The 19,291-nt window shown below is 38.1% G+C and overlaps 1 protein-coding gene across 1 annotated transcript; it reads right to left on the bottom strand.

The window, feature by feature from the left end:
* Nucleotides 1-333: 333 nt before the first annotated feature.
* On the bottom strand, nucleotides 334-15,309 carry LOC125486464 (zinc finger protein 462-like). Its single transcript, XM_048614093.1, has 5 exons — nucleotides 15,064-15,309; nucleotides 12,900-13,123; nucleotides 9,327-9,438; nucleotides 7,197-7,315; nucleotides 334-1,883 (listed from the first exon to the last, which is right to left on the bottom strand). Exons 1-5 carry the CDS (start codon nucleotides 15,245-15,247, stop codon nucleotides 1,872-1,874), a joined length of 651 nt encoding a protein of 216 aa, XP_048470050.1. The 5' UTR covers nucleotides 15,248-15,309; the 3' UTR covers nucleotides 334-1,871.
* Between the last annotated feature and the right edge of the window lie 3,982 nt (nucleotides 15,310-19,291).

A 19,291-nucleotide genomic window follows, 5' to 3' on the forward strand; every position in this document is an offset into this window, starting at 1 on the left:
GTATTGCAGCTGGATTGGGGAAAAAAGACTTGGTTGGAGACACATCTAGTTCTAGATGCAGTTGTGATATTGTTAGGATCCAAAGTCTTTGGTGTATCCAGTGCTTTCAGCCATTTCTTGATTTTACAAGGAGTGAATTAAGTAGGCTGAAGATTGACATATGCGAATGTGGGCACCTCAGCAGGCAACCAAGAGGGAACATTTGCTTTTCTAATTTTAAATCCAAATTCAGAAAAAAATGTACAAAAGTCTCCAAGTATTTGAACAAATATTATAATTTCAATAATGTTTAACCAAAAGGGAAGATAATTACATTTTCAAAGACACAGAACATGAGCACTGAAATACTCAATTTAACACAAAAACATTTTATTTCAACAGAAATTAAATCCAAGTTAACAGTTATTCTAAAGGCAGACTTTCGCTCCAATACTAGAGAACTTCAGTATTTTGTCGTTCTGTAAATCCCATCAGTACAACTAAAACAACCATCCATAAGAAAACTGCCAAAATTCTTAAACAGTGCACTTGGCAGGAAATTCATTAAATTCAAAATGCCATTTGAATCAAACTATTACAAACATAAACATTAAATGAAATTAAAGATTAGCTGGTTTGCTAGCTCTCAATTTCTACTGTATAGCTCTACCATTTAATTTTTTAAACCCAAAAATTCATATTTTAATCTTGGGAAGGGTGACATGTGTGAAGAGATTACACACTGAAAAGTACGTAGATTAGAAATGGAACTGAATGCATAAAATGTGCATTTTTAATCAAATTAGTTGAAAACCACTGAATGCACATAGGAACATAACTTTAAACATCAAATTTATGTTTAATTTTGAAAGCTTTCTTCCACAGGTTTGTGTGCGTTGAGTGAAAGATAAAGTAAAGGGAACAAATGCTGTTTAAGGTTTTCTGGGTACATCTGTAGAAAAGATGTCTCGCGATCTCAGGTTCACCATCATCTAGAGTTATGAAACTACTACAGAGGTCAACAATATGTTAATTTTGTCACCACAGTAAATTTGCATCTCTACTTCTGATAAAGTGAAGCAACTGTCCTTATCTCAGTGGAAGTTATTACACTTTAGCAAAAATGTTGTCTGGTTGAGAATTTGCTGTGATTTCTTCAGTGTATTTTAATATCTTAATAATCTGCCAGGCATGGAAAAATAAATGCTTGCATGTATTGGAAAATGCTCATCAACACACATGCAGGTCTTGTTGTGAACTTCAATAAAAGTAGATAATTTTCAAGAAGTGTCTTGATGTGAACTTTTGGTCAATTTATAGTAGCTACATTTAATCAGTTTTAGTATTTATTCTAGAATGACAGCTGCTAGAACCAGTGCAACAATAATTGTAATTATGATTAGCCAATCATAATCAAAGATGCAAATTCAATGAGCAGATATTTTATACACAGACATTATAAATTCCCACCATAAATATCAGGTCACAACACTTCCTAGTTATAATATGCCAGAAGGCTGGAGATATAGAAATACTAACTGCTTAAATTAATTTCACAACAAAGGCAAATTCTAGTTGACAAATCACTGCTGTGGGGAAAAAATGTTTTATTCAAACATGTGTCATAACTTTTCATAGAGTTATAAAACACGCACTCTCTATTTATAGGTCTTCCAAGGTTATTGTTCACCACATTAATCAAAAAAAAAAATGCAAAAAGAACACAATTTTGCATTTATTCCTCAGGTGTTTCAACAAGAACCACAACAGTGATCGACAAAAACTCACTGACAGTATTTGGAACAGAAAGGGTCTTGTTTGCCTGAAGATTTTGAGATTTCTGGTCTTCATTCACAAATTCGTCTTTCTGGTTTCCTCTCAATATGTCCTCATCAGCTCCCAAGCTGGTTATTGCAAATATAATCATTAGCAATAGTCACAAAACAAAGCATCCTAAAAATTGCTAGATTCAGTGTCATTGTCCCAAAATAAATTAACATTAGAAGGATCAGCAAAGTCTATCAAATTCAATCATCTTGCTGCCACAAAATCTGACTTCATATGAAGTTTTTTGAAGAGTGAATTTTCACTGTCACTCAATGAGTTCACACCAAGGGCACTTTGTTTCTAAACTGGTGAACTGGAGTTTCTCAGAATCATTCTCAAAATGGTTTCTTTCCCATTGGGATCAATCTTGTTGCAATTTCCCTGTTGTATTGAAGATTTTTACAGCATTTGTGACTACAGTTCACTTGGTATGATCTGGTTAGTACATTGTGAAAGTCTCAGCATTCTGTTTTGAAACATTAAGATCATATCCAATAGCAAGTACCATCCTGCAGTTTCAAAAAAACACAGCTGTCAAGCATAGCATTTGAAGGCTATTCCCAGAGACCTGTATCTGCCAGTTCCCTTTCTGCCATTTTATTTTGAACTACAGCAGTAGTAGTTCAAGATGAGGTTTTGACTGTAATCAAATTGGTGCGATTGGTTTTGCTTTGTGCAGTCACCAGATTGCCAGCATATTTTACAAATGACATACAGCCTAATAGTCTACTTCCATTAAAAAAATACACACATCATGATTCAGATATTGAGTCTGCCACCACCATATGTCCTTTACTAACCTTCTTGAAAGGTTGAACAAATTGAACTTATACTTATTGTACACATATTGAAGCCAAGATGCAAAACTTCAAATTCAATGATTTGGAAAAAATAAGTTTCCATACTACAAATCTGAATGCCTCCATTAAAACTTTGAGGCATCTGTTTCTCTACTGCTCTTCTTTTAGTGTCAAAAGCCAAACTGAGTGATAAACTTGGTTAAAATATTCAATTAACAGAAGGATTTGAAACAGTAAGGACCTGAGCTCCAAGCTATGCATCATTCAACTCTCCTTGACCACCTCGCAATGCCATCAACCCAATCCACTATTCACAAAAACCCAAGAGCACGATTTTCTTTTTTTCAGACTAAATATGCTGGACATCCATTAACTTGTTGCCCCTACCACTGAGAAAGTTTGCTGAACCACATGCCAATTTGCTGAAGAGCTGACCAGTGCATTTCTTGGCTTTTCAGAGACCTCAACAGCAATATCCACATGCAACAGAACCTGCCAGCCAGAGGCCAGAAACTTTCAGTTCCTAAAGCCTGCTTATGGCTTACTTTTCAAAGAATCCAACAAAAAGAAGGTATGTCTTTTTCTTTAATACGTGTGGGATGGCACAGCAGGGGGAGGGGATTCAGAGGTACAGCTTTCAGATGCTGCCCACTAGCACCTTATCCATACTTCGGAATACCTCCAGTTTGAGAACAACAGAGAAACCCCCTCCCACATCAGGAAGCCAGCAGCTTTTCTAAGGTAAACAATTGGTGAGGTTGAGATTTGAGGCCCTTAAGTGCCTGCTGATTGACCACTGAAGTGCCTTAATTGCTGGCACATCGAGAAAGTCCCAAAACTTCTAAGCCAATACCTCCCCAGGGCCAACTTGTTCAAATACTTTACATTCTCACCAACTCTCCCAACACTTGCAGGGAGGGAAACATTGCAACCACACATTAGATACCTTTATTCCACTTAAGGGTGTGTAGCAGATCCAATTATTAACTGCAGGTCAGAACTATTTCTTAGAGATAAGCCATACATGCAGCCGGGCGAATTAATGTAAAGGCACCATGCACTGCAGTCAATGGCCACTAAAGGTAAGATTATTAAGACGTAATATTGCAAGCTACATGGTAATTTGTAAGATCCCATTGATATCAAATGACCTTTGCCTGTAAGTTGCCTTGAACATATAGTTTTTTTTCCTTTTCCATTCCTGCTGTATATTTACATTCTGAGTTTGTAACAAAGGCAAAGCAATGATTATGGGGCACTTTGGTCTTCATGTATGTTACGATGGGGAAATGGCTAAACCCCTCTGATAATTAAAACTAAAACTCAAACCCCAATCTGTTATGATGGGGTTAGGAGTTCCCCTCTAATAATTACCCGCGAAACACCCAGAGAAGCTTTCTTTCCTCTCGTAACCTATTAAAAGAGTAGTTAAGAGAAAAAAATCCTTGATCTCCACATTACAACTAACAAGAAACAATTTATTTAACCCAACAATGAACAAATTAACAAAAGTGTCTAACAAACCGACAATTCACCCTTAGACTAACAACTACTCCCTAACTAGTCTAAATTCTACTGGAATGTTGTTAAAATAAAGACAAGTCCAACTAATATAAACCCAATTAATAAGAAGCAATAAATTTTAACTTAATCTCTCCAAGTTCACACAGACTGTCTTCTGGAATCTTCCGTTATCTCCAGTCTCTTCACAAACATCTTTCTTCTGCTAATTCTGCTGTCAGGGATATTTTATTTCTATAATTTCTTCATTGAGAACTTGGAGCTAAAACACAGTGGTACCTTTAATTAATTAGATGAGCTTTCTTGGAGAGCTGAATGGTGCTTACTCTGGCAGAGGTGGCAGTTAGCTCTCTCTTTCAGATGGCAGTTGGCTCTCCCCGACTTTCCAAATGCCTTTGTCTTATATACCCGTAAATGACATTATCAAATTCTTATAATAGGATTGGTTTCCGGTTGTTAACACCATCAGGCTTAAATTCAATTAGCTTTCTCTATCTAGGTGCTTTGTTTAAATTAATTGGCCAAATTCAAACTTGTCATCTTGGAAAAATGCTGCTTCGCTGTTCTATAGAAAATGTTTCCATTCAGACACACTCTGTGCACCTCCATTTATAAACTTTCAAGCACAGACAAAGCACAAGCTCTTAAAGGGACCACGGCACTTTCTCCCCCACTCCCAATCATTCTTAACCAACAAATTCTAACTCCCTGCCTTCCAATTCATGAATACTCTACCCAACTTTGTAACATGTAGACTGGGATGATCAAATCGACAAGACTGGTCGAGAAGATGAGTTTATTTGCCAAGCTAGAGACGAATCTATTTGAAATCATGTATTATACAACTAGACTAACAAACATGCAGTTCTGACCTCAAGCTGATGGATCCATTCCCGATACTAAGATTTTCCAAAAATCCTTAATCATAAGACTACTGAATTCCATGTTGAGTTTGAAAGTGACATACACCAAATTACAAACACAAATGCTAAACTTAAAGCCAAGTGGATAGGAACGAGGAGAGAACCGAAGTTGAAAATCTATTGACAATAATGACAAGTGAAAAACAGAAGCTCAGCAAGAAGATCCATCCATGGCTCAATCAGGAAGTTAAGGACAGAAAAGATGCTACTTTCTACTTAAAAATTCTACACAGTCTGAACAACCTCCAACAATTCTGGGGTTCCAGTAATTCTCATTCATCAAAATGGAGTCGCGATCAAAAACAGTTTGTGAAGTACTGGCTGACAACCTAGGTTCCTGAAAGAGAAAATTGCAGAGATTGTGGACATTCTAGCCAAGATTTTCCAAAAATCCTTAATTGGGAATGGAGCCATCAACTTGAAAGTCATACCTGTCAGACTAACATTAGTCACTGGGAATTGCTGGAATTCATTGTTACGGATGTCTTAGTATTGCACTTAGAAAATTCCCCATTAGCTAGTGTTTTCCATTCTCAAACTTTGGGGTTGGAGAGGTTTTTGAAGTTGTGCCTCCCCTGTGATTAAAAAGGATTGGCCACAATGGTTTGTGCCATGACAAGCTGCAAAAGGCCAGATTTAATGCATCACATATAGATGAAATGCAAGCTGATTTATACTTGGTCAAGGAAACATTCATTTACCTGATATTACTTTTAAAGTATGCATTTCAATGAATCAGAGGAATTTTCAACTGGGTTAGCACAAATAAGGTACAAAGTAGCCACTCAAACTATTTCCAATTAAAGGGTACAAACCAAATATTCTAGTATAGTTCAGGCTTCTGACATGTTTAATTGCCATAGAGTCATACAGCATGGAAACAGGCCCTTCAGTCCAACCGGTCCATGCTGACAATAATCCCAAACTAAACCAGTCCCTTCCACCTGCTCCTGGCCCATATCCCTCCAAACCTTTCCTTTTCATGTACTTATCCAAATGTCTTTTAAATGTTGTAATTGTACACACATCCTCTGGAAGGTCATTCCACACATGAATCATTCTGTGTAAAAAAATCTGCCCGTCATGTCCTTTTTAAATTTCTCCCCTCTCACTTTAAAAATATGCCCTCGAGTCTTGAAATCCCCCATCCGAGTGAAAAGACAACAACTATCATTAACTATCTATACACCTCATTTTATAAACTTCCATAAGGTCGCTTCTCAACTTGCTACGCTGCAATGAAAGAAGTCCCAGCCTATTCAGCCTCTCTTTATAACTCAAACTTTCCAAAACCAGCAACATCCTGGTAAATCTCTTCTGAACCCTCTCCAGCTTAATAATATCCTTCCTTTAACTGGGTGACCAGAACTCGACACAGTATTCCTGAAGAGGCCTTATCGATGTCCTATACAACCACAACATGACTTGCCAATTCCAATACTCAAAGGACTGAGTGATGAAGGCAAGTTGCCTTTTTAACCACCCTGTCTATATGTGACACAAACTGCAAAGAATTGTGTACCTGAACCCTTAGGTCCCCCTGTTCTACAACACTACCCAAGGTCCTACCACTAATTGTATAAGCCCTACTCTTGTTTGTTGTACCAAAACACAATGCCTCGCATTTATCCACACTGAACTCTACCTGCCGTTTTTCAGCCCATTGACCCATTTCATCAAGATCCCTTTGTAATCTTAGAAAACCTTCTTCACTGTCTACAATGCCACTGATTTTGGTGTCGTCTGCAAACTTATTAACCATGCCTTCTATATTCTCATGCAAATCATTTAAAAGATTGTCTGAAATCATACCGGCTTAAAGGCAGAAACAAGAACTTCACATACATAATACAAAAAGGAAAAATTCTCTCCAAAATAGAAATCAACAACTTCTTCATTGTAGGCAGAACACAGGGCAACACTGGCACATTAGGAACAGGAAACAATGTAATAATGTGAGGTGTACATTTCATTGTTAAATGTTAGTGGATAAGCACAGAACTGCTACACAGGTTAGCCTTGAAATATTTAACATCAACTCTGTACAAACTGACCATCTTACTTAATGACTCATTTTTCTTTTTTTTAAAAAACTTCGCTCGTCTTTGTAACTGGCAGAATTATTGAACAAATCAGTGCAACTTACGGAGTGTCTCTGAACGTGACATTTCCATTCTGAGCGATCCAGGAACCTTCGACCACAAAATTCACAGGGAAATCGGGTTGCTTTAGTTGAACAATTATGTCTTGTGCACCTTTGAATTCCTGGAAAGACAGAAAACAAAGGGAACTTAACATGCCATTTTGTTTTATACTAATTCAGGGAATGTTTATTGACCATCTATAATTGGCCTTGAGAGGTGGTGAGACCAATTCTTGAACAGAGTCTCATTGCAATACATTCCCTTATTTATAGTAACCATTTTTGGAACAAAAAAATGACATGGCCTATTGTGGTACTTACCATGAAACCACTTTGGCTTTTGACAGGATGGCATTTGTTAGGTGTGTCCAGGTGGATCTTTTGAAACAATATGTAAATAGTCCAACCAGGGAATGGGCCATACTAGGCCTGGTATTGGGGAATGAGCCAGCTAGGTGATGGAAGTTTCAGTGGGACAGCATTTTGGGGAACGGTGACTATAATTCTGTAAGTTTTAAGCTACTCATGGATAACAGTAGTCCCTAGCATCAAAGTAATAAAGTAGGAGAAGACTAACCACCACAATATTAGGCAGGAACTGCGGAATGTAGATTTGAGGGTAAATCCACATGGGACATGTGGGAATGTTTTAAAAAGGCTAGGTGATTACAGTTCAGGATCAGCATGTTCCTATGAAAATGATGGATAAGGATAGCAAAATTTGGGATTCTTGGATAACAAGAGAAGTTGACAGCTTAGTCAAAAAGAAAAAGGAAGCACTTGTTGCGTTTAGGAAACTGAAGACAGTCAGAGCCCTCTAAGAACACAAAATAGCAGGAAAGAACCCAAACAAGGAACTAGGAGGGCTAAAACGGGCCGTGAAATGTCTGTCTTCAGCAAACAGGATTAAGGAAAATCCCAAGGCATATGTATGGAGCATGAGGATAGCTAAGAAAAGGTTAGGTCCACTCAAGGACAAAGGAGGGAATTTGTGTGTGGAGCTAAAGGAAGTGGGTGAGGTCCTTAATATGATATTGTAAGATTCAGAACTTTAATTGTTCATGGATTGAAAGAATCAGCAATAACTCTGCCTGGAATAAATTGTTAAGGGACAAGGACAAACTTGCATAGGAACTGAAAACAATTAGCCATGCCTGAGAAAAGGAGGAGTTGAAGCTACATAAGTAAAACTGTTTTGACAACTGCTTGATAACTGGCTGCCTTAAGCCAGAAGATCAAATGGTTGCCCTGCAGAAGAATTTAAGGAGTTAACTTCAGGAACGTTGAGTCTTTAAATAGACAGTCAGTACCAAACATAACAAGGAACAGGGAAGCTACTTTCAATAAAAAGGGATGCTGCAGACTTGCAATGTTTTGGATGAAAGAACATAAAAGGATCATGAATAACACCACACCATAAATTTGAAGGACAGACAATTGTATATTAATTCAACTCCAAGACTCTTCAGCAGCAAAACTTCAAAGAACAACCCTTCACAAGGACTGAATGCTGGACATGCAGAGAAAGACATCATTTGTTGGACTCGTAGCTAAATTCTACCATAAATCCAGTAATTGGGTTGTGAGACTTAACTTGCTTACTTGAGGGGTCTTATTTTGGTTGCTACATACAATAAAGTTTAAAGAACTCTTTCAGTGTTTGATTGTCTGTGAGATTTCATAAGGTAGTTTGTGATAACATAACACAGCATTTTAACAAATACTTTGCGAATATATTCTCAAAGGAGAAGGACGTGGTGGGTGGCAAACTTGGGGGTGGTCTGTTGATACTCTAGGGCATGTCAGTATTAAAAAAAAAGGTGGTATTGGGTGTTTTGAAAAGCAGTAGGGTAGACAAATATCCCAGAATGCTGAGGGAGGCAGGTGAGAAAATTGCTGGGGCCACGTGCAAAATCTCTGTATCCTCTTTACTCACAGGAAAGGTCCCAGAGAACTGGAGAATAACCAATGTTGTTGCCTTCTTTGAGGAGGGCAAGAGAGATAATCCGGGAAGTTACAGGCTGATGAGCCTTATGTCAGTCGTAGGTCTATGTCAGTCGCTACTTAATCTCCCATGCTAGAAAGTCAACTTCATTCCCGCAAAAAAAAATTCAGTAAGTAATAAATTCTCACTTTGTTCACACTGGATTTTCTTGAGTCTCTTCCTTTGAAACGCTTCAATTTCAAAAACTAGGTCTGCTTCATTTAGGTTCACCGCACCAACCAGATCAAAGTTGCATTTCACCTATTTAAACAAACACAAATGTATTAACGGTTTAAATGACAAAAAGTAGATAATTAATAGATTCATCATACATCAGATGCATGCACAGTTAAAAATATTAAAATCAAGCATATTATAAATATCTGTTATATTTAACTTGTTCATCATCAGTTTCAATGGCATTTTAAACAGGAATCTTGAGTTATTAAAATGAAATTTGGCAATAGACTTAGAATGTATTATTTTATCTACGTGAAAAGAAACTAAGTATTCAGATTATTTCCAATGAAATCAAAAAAGAGCAGTTGCTTCTGAAAATTAAATGCATTTCATGTGGAAATGCTTGAAATTACACTTACTGATGAATTTTAGTCTTGATTTTGGGAATTAATGAATCAAACTGCTTTTTATAAAAATCAGATTTTAACCGAAACATGAGACTCTTGACATAAGATGATGACGTTAAAATGAATCTCAAACATGCCAAAATATTCATTGTTCACGTTTTTTGTTCATGAGATCATGCTTATTAGTTCTTAAATTCATGAGAGTTCTTGGAGAAATGCTAAAGGAAATGAATATATTAGTAATGTATATGTTCCACAAACTTTACTTTTGATCTAGAGATTTACTTTCCCATTACTTATGTTAGGCTTTTAATGCTTTTTTTAAAATACTAAACTTACATATTCGTCTGTGTCTTCATGTCCTCCCATCCCCTTGAGTGATGAGCTATTTAAGTAAAATGATGGCTCCAATTTAACAATTAATTCCAAAACACTTTTTTTAAACTCAGTTGTACAATAGAGTTTGACTCCATTGAGTCACTAGGTGGCCACAGCACATATGGTACTTTTGTTCCAAACTGTAATTCCAAGTAGCCATGAAAATCTAGCAGCCCAGAGATTAAACACAGCAGATTATGCATTTCATATCTAAGCCAAGTGATAATGTAGGAATCAGATGTCCAAATGAAAAGCTCCAAGTCAATTTTGCTTTGAGCGCAAAATTGCTTTTTTTTTTGCATTCCTCAAATCAAGTTCAAACTACGTCGAAATATTTAAGAAAGCAATATCAAAATCTGTCAATAACATGAAGATCAGTTGCATTGTAGGCAGTGTTGATGGTGGCATAAAATTGCCATAAGATTAAATGAGTAAAACAAACTATCACAATAGATTTCAATGTATGCAAGTGAGGGGCCATCCATTTTGGACCTAAAAGAAAATAGAACAAGGTACTTTTAAAATGGTGAAAAGCTGGAATCAGTGATGGTCCAGGTACACAGAATATAAAATATCACAAGCAGATACACAGTATAACTAAGAAAGCTAATGTCACGTTGATCATATTTCTTGAGAATTAGAATAAGGGGATAGAAATTATTCTTTAATTATTCAAGTGGTGGTTTGGCCACACATGGAGCACAGGGTAATTCTAGGAATCTTAACATCTTCAGAACATATTTCTTTTGGAGGAATTAATGTGAAGATTTTCTGGAATGAAACCCAGGTTAACTTATGAGGAGATTAAACAAACTCAGTAAAATCAGAAAATGCCGTAAGGTAGTGGTCACATCTGTGAGGAACACTTAACATTTCAGATCAAGGATCTTTTGTAAGATCCTGTAAATAAAATGTTGTCTCTCTGTCCACAGATGCTGCCAAACCTGAAAAGTAGTTTCAGCACTTTCCTGTTTTTATTTCAGATTTCCAGTGACTCCAATACTTTGCTTTAATAGAACAAACAAAAACCCTATTGCAGGATTGTATTCCCTGGCATCTGAATGTTAAGGGACTATTTGGTTGAATTTTTATGGTATTAAGGGGAACAGATACGGTAAAGAGAGAGAGAAACCATGTTTGGCAAGTCTAGGACTACTCCAAAAATTAGACTCAGGCCTTTCAGAAATGATTTTAGAAAATGCTTCAACATGTAAAGGGTGGCAGAAGTTTGGAACACTCTTTTTGCAAGCAACAATTGGCAATTTTATGTTTATGATTGGTATATTTTGCTAACCAAAGGTTTGAAGGAATGAGGGGCAAAGTCAGGTGAAGTTGGGTCACAGCTCAATCTTTAAGTTAGATAAATCTCCAGGGCCAGACAAAATGTATCCTAAGCTGTTCAGTGAAGCAAGGGGGGAAAACAGCAAGGGCATTGGCAATAATTTTCAATTACTCCCTGGCTACAGAAGAGGTGCCACAGAGGAGCAGCCAACGTGACAAAGTTAGTCAAGGTGGGAGTAAGAGATAAACGAGGAAAATATAGGCCAGCCAGTCTAATCTCAGTGGTGGGGAAACTACTGGAAGCAATTCTGAGGGGCAGAATTAAAATCTGCAGTTGGAGGGGCAGGGATTAATAAAGAACAGTCAGCATGGCTTTGTTAAGGAGAGGTCACGTTTGACCAACATGATTGAAGTTTTCAAAGAGATGACGAGGTGTATAGATGAGGGCAATGAATTTGATGTAGTCTAATTGGACTTCAGAAAAGCTTTTGATAAGGTCCCGCGTGAGCAACTGATAGAGTCATCGAACCATACAGCATGGAACCAGACCCTTCAGCCCAACTCATCCATGCTGACCAGGTTTCCTAAACTAAACTAGTCCCACTTGTCTGCATTTGGTACATTTAAGGTAAGAGGCAGGAGGCTCAGAGGAGATATGTGAGGAAAAACTTTTTCCACCAAGAGGGTGATGGGAATTTGAAACTCATTGCTTGTAAGGGTGGTAGAGGCAGAAACCCTCAAATGCATTGAAGTAGTGTTTAGATGTACACTTGCGGTGCCAAGACATTCAAGGCTACAGGCCAAGTGCTGGAAAACCAACTGCAAGGTGGTTAGATGGCTGTTTTTGACCGACGGTCTCCATGGGCTGAAGGGCTTTATTCTATGCTATAGATCTCTGACTCTCCAAAAGTCATTGAATGGGAAAGCAGGCTCAAGAGGCTAAGTGATCTCCTCCTACTTCTATACCTTATGAGAGATTATTTTATGTTTTTATAAACTTCACATAACATGATATCACTTAGTAGTACTATGGTTAAAATGAAAATGATTAGGTTTCTTTCCTTGTAATTGCATTTTTAGATCATAACTCAATTTCTACATTCAAGGGGGTAGAGTGCTTCAAATTAAGCAGAATTCCAGGGAAGATGCTATTCCTTTAAGACTGAATTGACCATATACTTTGCCTCAGTGTTATACCACAGCTTTGTAGCAGTATTACACTCTAGTGTTCTGAAGTGGACAGTGACTATAGCATTTCTACAAGTACACGGTTAAAATAGAATCTAACATTTACTCCTCTCAACAGTATTTTGAAATCAGAAGCTTAACACTTAAAAAATTATGACACAGTCAGAGTAGGGAATTTAAAGTACATTCTTCCTAAAATGGCATTAAAAATGTTCTCACACAAATATATTATCTATTGCTATTTTCATTTATTAAGTAAATTCACACAGGAATAAACTCTACAAGTACCTTGTGCTGCTCCTTCAGGTGAGTCTCCAGCTCTGTCTGTAGTCTAGTTTCAAAGAAACAGAGACGACATTTATATGGTTTCACTGGGCTATGGGTGTCCATGTGATGTGTTAGGGTGTCCTGACTAAGTGTAACGAATGTACACCAATCACAACAGTATACCTTCCCAGGAAAAAAATGCATCAGTTCAAGTTGACATTCTTCCACATAAGGCAGCTGCCCATCTGAAGACCAAAAACAGGCAAATGTCAGAGATTATATTTTTAACAAATGGAAGGAATGATAGCGATCAAACATGTTGAGGCCTCTTCTTCATTCCATTTCATGTTGACACACCGTATTCAACAGGACGGACTGTGACTGTCAAACCAATTCTACGGAAAATGCATAATTTTATCCTAAAACCACTATCTAATTGCAAAAGCACTGAAAGGCAATATGATGACTTCATCCTTCTCTCTTTCACAATCCCAGGAAGTCAGGAGCACTGCAAGAACAGGTCTCTTCATTGCAGAGTTCCTTCTATGAAGTCCAGCAAAATGATAACATTTTTATTACTAATCTACCGCATGTATAAAACTTACTCACATTGTCTGGAAAAGACAATCTTGTCATTGACTCAAAGCTGCCTTTGCCTTTCAGTTTAATGGGAGAGACTGTCATTTATTTAAAGTCAACTCCCATTAAATAATGAATCAAATAAATTGTTTTTAAATTGTGTAAGAGGGGAGTTATCCAACAATGCAAATTATTTTTGCACTTCTGCTTCAAGGTTCATGATTTTAAATTGTTGTGCAAATAAAGCAAGCGTGATGGGAGAAAAACTCATACATCAATCAGGGTATAGGGGATCGATTAGCTTAGCTGGCTGGACAGCTGGTTTGTGATGCAGACTGATAACAACAGTGTAGGTTCAATTCCTACACTGGCTGAGGTTACAATGAAGGACTCTCCTTCTCAACCTCTTCCCCCACCAGAGGCATGGAGACTCTTTAGGTTAATGGCAGTCATTTCTCTCTAACGAGAGGGTAGCTCTATGTCCGGTAGGACTACGGTGACGTTACCTTACCTTCTAGTTAGAATACAAAAGGCACTGCCTGGAAATGTGATGGACGTAGGTTCAATTGAGGAAGACATTTGATGATTATTTGAACAGATATGGTGTGCAAGTATATGGGGCAAAGGCAGGAGATTGGCACTAAGGCAACAGACCTGATGCAAGCACAATGGGCCAAATGGCCTCCTACTGTTTCATAACAGTTCTGTGATTCTGAGAGACATTTACATTGTCAATTTTGGATCTACATTGTGATTGGGATACTTGTAAAGAGGCACCTTTTGCTGCAAATGTAATAATTACGAAGATGAGAAGCAGATGGTTTTAGCAGTGTGTCTGAAACATCAAAGAGGAATGTTCTAAACTTTGACAGTTAGTCTTATTCCAGTGAATCTGAAAAAAGCTGCCAAAGTCAAAGTCAAAGTCAAAGTCAATCAGAACTATAGAAGAAATGGAACAGCACAAATGCAATGATTTCATTCTATTGGGAACTTGTGAGCATTTGAATTCCACATAATAAAATATGATGTATTTGCACAGATACATGTGATATAGGTGCAGAGTAAAAAAAATTATTAAGACTCACTAGATATATTAAATTTTGGGCATATTCAACAAATCTATGAACACTAGTTATATCCTACAGACCTGATGGCAAGTCAAATAATGTGTTGTTTTTTAAGAAAATATTACACTGTATAATATACACCATTATTCTGAGGTATAACCATGTTCCTTGAAGACTGAAAATTCTAATTGGTGCAAAATTGTACTGTAGTTGGGCAAATTTTGCACATTGGAATGTACTCTTCAGTTACAATTTGGCATCCTGTATTCTAAGATCAGTACAGATGTAATAATGTCCTTAATGTCAAATTTATTACTTTATCTAATTGGAAAGACACTTAATTATGCATCCTTCAACAATATTTATATTCAATTTCAATGTAATGTTGCACTTAATACAAGGTAAAAGAAGATGCAAACAAATTATCTGGTTAAACACATCTGCTATCCATGAAGTTTAAATTTCCAGTGCAGCACAGTGCTCTGCAATGATTAGTCAAATGTGGCTATAAATATAGATATGTAAATTGAAAACCATACTTTTGTGCTCCAGAACATGATTGACCATTCTGCTTTTGTGCTTGGTGTAGTAGAGGCACAGAGGACAATGCAATACTCCAGACTGAACCTCAGCTGAAGTCAGATCAAAGTCTTCTTTTAAGTGAACTGCAATCGTACTTTCACTTCCAGCCATATTACTTTCTACAAAGGTACTTATATCCATTTTCTTTGCAGAACAATTCTTATCACCTACTGTGAGTTCACATACTTCTGCATGCTGAGAAAGGGCATTCCTGAAAATAATTCAAAGGAGAAAGGATGAAGACAGGTGTTGTATTGCCTTTCTTCGTCCACAGACACCAACATAGTCACTAAATACTTTCTAATTTTTTTATGTTATGTTTTGTCAGATAGATGCTTACTAAATTTTAAAAGATGGGCCATGTGGAAGTATATTACAATACACAGAATTAATACACAAAATACCTTCTGAAAGCAAAAGAAACAAAATGCAGCGGACAGACAAGAGCTACTGGAGTCAAAATAAACATTAGACTGAACCAGACTCTATACAACCCACAGGTTGTAAATGGGTTGCGTTCTTCAGTTTGTTTACAAGTCGATTTGTACACAAGTTGGAACCGTTGCCATTCATGAGCACAGGAAATGTTCATATGTCAGATCTGTAAAATTACAAACCACCCCCCACCAATCCATACCAGGGACCGTTAATCAGACATTCGCAAACTGGGGACCTCGTGTCCTCTCAGAAAGTTCCCAGATACAAGCAGTCAACATGACAAAACCACAAACACCATCACTAGAAGGCCAGAAAAATACAACCTTATAAAACCAGGTGACCTCCCACCCACAGCCTCTTACCTCCGTTCCCCAACCCTGCACCGCCCATTTCTATCTCCTTCCCAAAATCCACAAACCTGACTGCCCTGGTTGACCCATTGTCACCTAGTGTGCACATCTTTGGGCTGTGGGAGGAAACCGGGGCACCCGGAGGAACCCCACGCAGACACGGGGAGAATGTGCAAAATCCACACAGACAGTTGCCAGAGGGTGGAATCGAACCCAGGTCCCCGGCATTGTGAGGCAGCAGTGCTAACCACTGAGCCACCGTGCTGCCATACTTACAACTCAACAGAACCCATGACCAGAATTTCCAAGGTGGATAATCATACTTGTTAGTAACTGATAGCCGATGACAATGACAACTGTTCACCTACTGGCTAGCCAATCAAATATCTCCTTAAAAGAATTCTAGATTGTTCTCCATATTTGGGCTCCACTTTAAAAGCAAGTGTTGTTAAACTGGTGTTGCTCTGATAGATTTTGCACCTAAATTGAACAAATTGCATATTCTCTATTTTTTCCCCCCAATCCTATCTCTCAAGAATGTTTAGATGTTTGTCTGTGTTGTGAAGCATTTCCTGATTTCTAAGAGTGTTTGAAATAAATCCTAAATCAGGTTTAGCTTTACTAGTATTGTTGTAGTCCTTAAAATATTAGAGCAAACAGAGGAAATTTCATCACACTCCTGGCTTATGCCTTGAAGATGGTGTCCAGGATTTGAGCAATCTGGAGGAGAGTTATACACCTCCGAATTCCTAGCTTCTGACCTACTTTTGTAGCTACAGTATTTACATGGATGGTCCAGTTGAGATTCTCGGCAATGATAAGGTCCCAGGATGATGGTGCTGCAGAATTCAGTGATAGTAATGCCATTGAATGTTATGCACAGATAGTTAGGTAGTCTCTTGATGGACATGGTCATTACTGAACACTTGTATGCTGCAAATGTTGTTTGCTATTATCTGCTCAACCCCGAATGTTGTTCGGGCCTTTCCGCAATATGGACAAGAATTATTTCAGTACTTTAGGAGTTGAGAGTGGCACTAAACACTATGTGATCATCTGCAAACATTCCTATTTCTAACCTGATACGGGACAGATCAGTACGTAGCCAATGAATTCGGCTGTGCTAACGACAATGCACTTAAAAACTCCTGCAGTGATGATCTTGGTTTTGGATTATTGCCTCTAACAATCACAGCCATCTTGCTTCGGGCTAATGCTTCTTTGTGCCATGCTGTATCAAATACTCCCTTGATGCTTCACAGTAGCACTGCATTTTTGGTAAGCTCAAGCAATATTCTCCTCTAGTTGTCATTGAACCAGGGATTGGTCCCTGGCTTTATAGTCATGTCCCACTAGGGTAACAGTCCATAAATCCAAACTCATTATTCTGAGAGTAATACCAAATATTGACTTTAAAAAACATATGCACAGTACCTCAGTTAACTTGACTTTCAAACCAAGGTCAAGACAGCAGCAGAGTAGCAGCACAGCGTGCAGGCTCCTGCCTGGAGTTCACCTACACTGTCTGCTTTTGCTTTTCTTTTCTTCTTTCACTGCTTCTTTGCCCCTTACTTTAACCTACCTAACTTCTGTGAAGAGCTCAGCAGTGAGAGCTGAGTTTGTGCTCCCATGGTGGAAGGAGGAGGCGGGAGTGTGTTCCCAGCAGTGGCAGAGGAAGGTGAGTTTGGGCCCAGTCGGGACCTGACAGCTTTGCCAAAATTGGCCCAGTGCAGACTCACGGTGGTGATGTCAACGATAGAAGCAAGATGGTGCCGAAGAATGGTGACTCAATCTGGGCGACTGTTTCCTGCTGGTGTTGGTCTGTGCACTGGGGAGGAAGATCCAGGCCCATGGCTAAGCACTTGAGGACTGTAACGTTGAACTTCTTTTTCTTTATAGCTAAGATTTTGAACCTACGTACCTTTGTACCTAACAGCACCAGGAATGGTGACTTTGTAGACTTTTCACTGTATTCCTGTATGCTGTACTTGCGTGCACTTGACAATAAAATCTAATTCTATGGTTGATAGAAAGCACTGACTGGGTTTCTGTACCAGCCAAGATTTATTATTTATTAATTACAAGTAATTAGACCATAGTTACACGTGAACATGGCATACAACACGGAATAAAATTCTGAACCCTTGACAAACTCTCCATTACATACAAAATAAGTAGGGAAAATAGATTTAGAAATAGTAGGAACTGCAGATGCTGGAGAATCTGAGATAACAAGGTGTAGAGCTGGATGAACACAGCAGGCCAAGCAGCATCAGAGGAGCAGGAAGGCTGACGTTTTGGGCCTTGACCCTTCTTCAGAAAAGGGCAGAGGTAGAACAACTGGGAAGTCAGTTTGGTGATCCTTACTGCCAGATTCCAATGTTGAGTTGATCATTCTTCAGCTAGCCAGACCCTTGGATGTTGAATGGTCTTCGTTTGAATGGTTGCATTGGCTTTTAAAAGGGACAAAGTGGATGGTTGACTTGTAAATGGTCTTTGATTAATCTATTCAAAAAAGTCACAGCTCACAGCAACTGCTGGAAGAAAGGTAACTGGTTTTCTTCAAGTCTCAGTGGAGTGTTTTTTCAAAATAGCAGAGAACAGACAACTTTTGCCAAGAAGAACAGACACAGAAGTGTATGCAATTTTTTCTCTCCATTTCCATAACCTGTTTCCAGTTTCATCCTGGTTGGTTAGCTAAGAACCGATCAGTTTCACTTGTAAACAACTCTTTGGCTGGTGACCCGTATGCACATCGCCAGAGAAACAGAGTTCACAATAGGTATCAAATTGCTTGCTGTGAAGTTATTCAGCCAATATGGTAAATCCTGTTCTTAAAAACAGTTCTTTCTCATCACAGTCCACATATTTTTTAAAGACAGAAAACAAAAAGACATCGTATTTTAATGGCAATGGTCAAGTGACGGATTGCTGAACCATTACGTAATAGATTGCTGTTGAATACAATTCTGCAATCTACAATTGCTGATGGCTGACATTTCTTTGTTCATTCTTTCTTCTCAGAAATGGTACCCAAAGAACAATTACAGCAAAAGAACAGGGTTGTCGGCCCACCAAGCTTGCACCAGCACGTGATGCCTTTCTAAACTAAAAACCTTTCACCTTTACGTGGTACATATCCCTCTCTTTTCAGCCTATTGAGGTTATCTGTCAAGATGCCTCTTAAAATGTTGCTTTTACCTCTGTCTCCACCACCTCCTCCGCAGCATATTCAGGCACTCACCATGTGTAAAAAATCTTGCTTCTCACATCTCCTTTATGCTTTTCACCTTTTACCTTAAACCTACATCCACTAATAATTGACATTTTTACCCTGGGAAAAAGACTGACTATCCACTCCATCCATACTGAGGTTAAAAATAGAAGTTTCAGTCTT

This window comes from Rhincodon typus, chromosome 29 (genome assembly GCF_021869965.1).
Source record: "Rhincodon typus isolate 14 chromosome 29, sRhiTyp1.1, whole genome shotgun sequence".
NCBI classification, from domain to species: domain Eukaryota; kingdom Metazoa; phylum Chordata; class Chondrichthyes; order Orectolobiformes; family Rhincodontidae; genus Rhincodon; species Rhincodon typus.

Bases quoted from the DNA above. Each gene is read 5' to 3' on its own strand.
- LOC125486464 (XM_048614093.1), bottom strand. From the start codon at position 15,247: ATGGATATAAGTACCTTTGTAGAAAGTAATATGGCTGGAAGTGAAAGT. The intron at 13,124-15,063 runs GTATGGTTTTCA...TTTGGTCTTCAG, and splicing joins TCATGTTCTGGAGCACAAAA to ATGGGCAGCTGCCTTATGTG. The intron at 9,439-12,899 runs GTACTTGTAGAG...TTGTTTAAATAG, and splicing joins ACCTGAAGGAGCAGCACAAG to GTGAAATGCAACTTTGATCT.